The sequence below is a fragment of the Octodon degus genome, unplaced genomic scaffold (genome assembly GCF_000260255.1).
Source record: "Octodon degus isolate 3935 unplaced genomic scaffold, OctDeg1.0 scaffold00005, whole genome shotgun sequence".
Taxonomy (NCBI): domain Eukaryota; kingdom Metazoa; phylum Chordata; class Mammalia; order Rodentia; family Octodontidae; genus Octodon; species Octodon degus.
In genome coordinates, this window is record NW_004524581.1 from 11,492,476 (window position 1) to 11,498,097 (window position 5,622).

Sequence of the window (5,622 nt, forward strand, 5' to 3'; positions counted from 1 at the left end):
CCTAAGATGTCTGATATTTAGACAGATAGTTAGGATAAACTGAACTGCATATGTTGCAGCGTAATAATAAGATTCTCTTCTGGAGGGTTAACAACCTAAGTTTGCAGATCAAAAATTAGAGAAAAGGAAGGAAGGGCTGCAAGGTCAGCCAACATTTTGGCCCTAGCCTTTCAAGGTCAGTGAAGACTCAGGATATAGGCGAACCTGTACTATAACATCATGTAACTCAGTTATGCCCCAAATTTTCTGATCAAGGAGATTATGGAGCTACAGAGGAAGGCAATCGATGATGTAGAATGTGCCTAAGGAGAGTCACATGGAGAGAAAACGTTCTCTCAGGATTTCACAGAGAGCAAATTGGCCAAGCAATGGCCGTGACTCATCCACCTGGCTGACACTGACAAAGGATCTACAAACTGAGGTACAGGGTTTCAGGGTAAATCCTGCGGGGATTTGACTGATCTTGTCAGATAAAGAAGAATTCACACACCTGTAGTATTTAGATGCCAATGGAATACCCATCTCTGACAGGACTAAACAAAAAAAGGAGCTACAAAGGAAGGATCATTTTGTATTTGTATACACAGAATAGTTAGGATAGATACACAGCTACTTTTGCTTATTTCAATGGGAAGAAAGATTTGTACTAATAGTGTTTGGACAGGATATCCTGTCTGCATCTTGTACTATGGATAACTACTAAGTAGATAACAATGTACAATGTACTAATTATTGAAACTGTCCTATTAATCAACTTTGAAACTGTCTCATTGGTATTTGTTTCTCAATAAAATTTTTTTAAAAAGCAAATTTCCAACTCAACGTTTTGTTTCTGCTCAACGCAGGCTCTGAGTTGTCGGGGTCTTTATTTGGAATCGGCTCAAGGCTGGCTTCAGAGATGGCATGGACTCAGGGCTGGGAGCCTCCAGAAAGGGCAGAGGTGTAGTAATGACAAAAACTAAAAACAGCAAACATTTTTCATTTTTGGTGATGCTAGTCATGCTGAACATGGTTGTAAGCATTTTATATCAATTAATTTAGTCTTAATCCTAAAATGTCAGTCACATTTCAATCCCCACAAAGCCCTCATGGTCACTACACTGGCCCTATGTCCTCCCACCTAGAAGGCCATTCTTCCTACCTGCTATCACCTGGGAAAATATAAAAGGCCAATTCCACAGAAACTTGGTTGTTTCTAACAATACTCACTATTCAATTTAGTCATCTTCAGTCTACAAATCTGGTATTTTTTTCCTACAACAAATTTCTCTGTCAACACACTAGCCTACTGTTAAAAAAGAAAGAAAGAAAATATAGACACACTCTTAAAAATAGTAAGATCCTTGGGCTGGTGAGATGGCTCAGTGGTCTAAAGCACCTACTTAGAAAAAGCTTAGCAAAGCACAGGGACCGCGGTTCAATCCCCCAGCACCACATGCCAGCCAGCCCCGCCCCCTGGTGGGCTGAGCTGGCCACACACAAAAATAAATAAATAAATAAATAAATAAATAAATAGTAAGATCCTACAGAAGAGGCATCAAACCAAATTCCAAGATACTTTGAGGTCCCTCTCAGCTGAAACAAAGAAGCACCAGAAATACCTGTTGGAGCCATCCTTCATGTGGACCTTGGCGTACAGTACATCCACTGCCCCAGGGTCATCATTCATGTACTCTATCCCTGTCATCTCCACTTCCAGGGGTCTGCCCCCCGTAATGTCACTGCAATACAAAAAACATTAGACTCTTAGAACTGTTTAAGACAGCTATTACATTTTGAAATATGGTTAATAAAAACAAAGTTGTGGATTTTTTTCTAATATCATCTCATTGTCCTCCTAGTTTCAAAATTAATAAACGGGGCTGGGGAGATAGCTCAGTGGAATAAGTGCTTGCCTGGTAAGTTCAAGCTCCTAAATTCAATCCCTAGTACCACCAATAAATAAATAAATAAATAAATGTTAATGTACAAAACTGGAAAACATAGGAAGAGTTGCCCTGTTTCAGACTATTATTTATCCCTATACATCTATTAGCACCCTAAGAGATAAAAGCCAACGGATGAGAGTTGTGATTGGCAAGACACTGGCTGCAGTGGCCTGTCTCTCTGGGGCCTACATCGCTTCATCACTGCCACAAGTTACACATCACAGTCCACTCTTAACAAGACAGGTATGTAGGCCAGCATCACATCTCCAGGAGCAGCAATCTGGCAAGTGTGGTGAAAAGCCTTCAGAAAGGGGAAGGGAAATGGGGGAGGGAGAACAGGGATGTGCTGTGCACCTGCACCGACTCCCCTGGAGGAATGTAATTATTATGCCCTGCAGACATGCACCAATGAAAACAAAAACATTTAGTAGAACAATTCAGTTTCTAGGAGCCCATTCTAGGGAAAAAGTTATGAATTCAACTACAGTAATTGTCCCCAAAGTCTTGTGCAATCAAAGGTGGGTCTCTGAGGAGGTCCTGAGAGGGGAAGCCTGGCAGGGGGAGGGAGGAGGTGGGTCACTGAGGGCCTGGAAGGGCGCCCCTTCCTGACTTCTCCCTTGATCTTTCTCACTGCTGCCTGCCCCTCTGCTGGGCTGCCCTGCCTTAGAGCCAGCCAGCTATGGACTGAAATCTCAACAAACCCCAAGCTAAAATCACCCTCTCCTTCAACTTGTGGGTGTCAGAAACTGTGTCTCAACAAAAGAAAACAACCAAGACAACAAGCAACCGTGGCTGAAGAAACAACATTCTTCACTGGGGTTGGGGGGGATCTTGGTTACTTTTCTCTCATTGCTGGGACAAAATACATGACACCCAGAATTAAGGAAGGAAAGGTTTATTTAGTTCAGTTTGTGGAGGTTTCAGTCCATACTCAGTTGGCTCCAAGGCACAGTGGCACATAGCAGAGGGCAATAGTTCATGGTGGCAGAAAACAGCAAAGGGAGGAGCAGCAGCAGCAGACAGCAGGCCTCTCTCCCTTCCTTACACTGCATTCAGGCTATCTGCCCCAGGGAGGGTGTAGCACTCACACCTTAATCCCAGCGCTCACACTCATAATTCCAGCACCAGATCATGAATTAGTCACTGTTATGGTTTGTATCTAGGTGTCTCCCCAAAACCTCATGCAGTCATTGGGACATGGTTCTAGAGTTTGTGATTAATTCATGATCCAAGGCTGGGATTATGGGTCTCAGTACTGGGATTATGGGTGTGAGTGCCACACCCACTCTGGGGCAGACAGCCCGAAGGCAGTATGAGGAGGGAGGCTTGCCTCTGCCATTGCTGCTGCTGCTCCTCCCTTTTTGCCTCTGCTCTTTGCTGTTTTCTGCCGCCATGTGCCACTCTGTCTTGGAGCCAGCTGAGTATGGACTGAAACTTCCACAAACTGTAAGCTAAATAAGTCTTTCCTTTCTTAATTTTAGGTGTTGGGTATTTTTGTCCCAGCAATAAGAGAAAAGTAACCAAGACAATCACAAACTCAAGAAGCCATCCCATGACTACAAGAGGCTTTGGAGGGATGCCTAGACAAAAACCGTAAGGGAAGATGTTGAAACAGTGTCTTACTATGTAATCTAGGCTGGCAATTAACTTACTATGTAGCTCTGGCTGGGCTTGAATTTGTGGTCCTTCTGCCTCAGCCTCCCAAATGCTGGGGATTACATGTGTGTGTCACCTGGCTGTAACTCTTCCTTTTACTTATTTTCTGTCTTTTTTTTCATTTAATAATTGTGTGTGTGTGTGGCCAGCTCAGCCTGCCCTGGTAGCTGGGCTAGTGTGGCATGTGGTGCCAGGGATCAAACTGTGGTCCCTACAGTTACCCAAGCTTGCCTAAGCAGGCGTTTTAGACCGCTAAGCTGTCTTGCTGGCCCCATTTTGTCTTTTTTAAAAAAACTATTTATTTATTTATTTATTTATTTATTTTGTGTGTGTGTGTGTGTGTGTGTGTCCAGCTCAGCCCACCAGGGGGCGGGGCTGGCTGGCATGTGGTGCTGGGGGATTGAACCGCAGTCCTGTGCTTTGTTTAGCTTAGCTTGTTCTAAGTAGGTGCTTTAGATCACTAAGCCATCTCAACCAACCCCCTATTTTCTGTCTTTTTGAGGCAGGATCTCACTATGCAGTTCAGGATGGCCTTAAACTCAGTTTGTACCCCAGGCTAGGCTCAAGCTCTTTGTATCCTCCTGCCTCAGCCTCCTGCATGCTAGGCTATCAGGCATGCACCAGCACATCCAGTTCCTGATTGTTCTTTACACTGAGTTACTAAATAAATTTTCATGGGCTAAGAAAAGAAAGGATTCTCTTCTTAAAAATGGTTATACTGCCTTTTATGAGATAAGAACTACAATAAACCACTGTTTCTTCTTAGAATTTAGTTCAGAAAGTACCCTGGTGACAGAAAACACCAAATTTTAATACAACGGCACAATAATTATCTTACCTTGTTTTCAGGTAAAATTTTCTCTCCATTCCCTCATGTTTTTGGACATTCCCTCATTTATTTATTGATGTGTTTGTTTGTTGCTCAGAATTCAACTGAGGACCTCAGGGGTGCCAAGCAAGTGCTCTACCACTGAGCCACTGCACTCCCAGCCCCCTGACTTTAACATTTCTTTGGTATCTATGTGTTTATTGTAAACTACCTTAAATTTGTAGATTTAAGGATGCAACAAGAAAGAAACAAAGTAAGGGGATCCAAAGCTAGTGCGTGAACAGAAACAGAAGTGCTCGTAACCACCCTAAGACTCACCAAATAGGAGGGTGCAGAGGAGCCCAGTCTGTCTGCCAGGTGGCTTTCTTTGTCGTGGTCACCCGACTATGCCACCTTCCACCTGAGTGACCCCTGAGGCAGCGAGTAGGATGGACACTTGTCGGGCTATTTCCTCACACTCCTCTTTTTGTCGCTTTTAAGTGTGTCTGGGTGGGCCCAGCCCAGGGGATTGCTCAGGCACTGGCAGGTGACACTGGAGCTAGAGAAGCAGCGCAGTGTGTTTGTCGCTGCTCCACACCCTGAGCCATGGCGCTGCCTCTGTCCTACATCTCAGAGAAGTCACATGGGACACATTCAGAGCTTCAGCATTTACTAAACACTGAATAATTCATTCAAAATCTATAGAGCTACAGAAACCTGCAGCCTAAGAAGTGAAATGAAAACCCTGCTCCCAGCTGGATAGCACCCTCTCATGCCAAAAGGACCCCAAAATTTAACACATACTCAACTACTCATTTCTTTTAAATGTAGCACTGCAGTTTTAAGCAAATTCCAACCTAATACAGTCATCTTACTTTATACTAATGAATTAGCATTGCCGAGGAGAGCCAGCCTCATGCCCGCTAGGGAAGTGCCAGCCCCACATTTATTTCATATGCACTTTAAAATGCCCTCCAATTAAGGGACTGCACACTGTGGATGGGCCAATTAATTCTGTGTTTTCTTTTTCATGTTTTAATTTAGGATCTTTATACCAAAAAGAGTTCAGGTTAGAAATACCATTATTACTGACATTCTTTCTCCACAGTACACCAAGAGCAAATGTTGAGATCAAAGACAAGAATAAGGGGCCGGGGAGATGGCTCAGAGGAATAAGTGCTTCCCTGGCAAGCACAAGGACCTGAGTTCAATCCCCTGTTCCACCAAAAA

General features: G+C 43.7%; 1 protein-coding gene across 1 annotated transcript in view; it reads right to left on the bottom strand.

The window, feature by feature from the left end:
- Ascc1 (activating signal cointegrator 1 complex subunit 1) overlaps positions 1-5,622 on the bottom strand; it is a 61,963-nt gene that overhangs the window by 53,231 nt on the left and 3,110 nt on the right. The window contains exon 2 of the mRNA XM_023718554.1: positions 1,602-1,721. Coding sequence (XP_023574322.1) covers positions 1,602-1,721 — 120 coding nt within the window. The remainder of the gene's footprint in view (positions 1-1,601; positions 1,722-5,622) is intronic.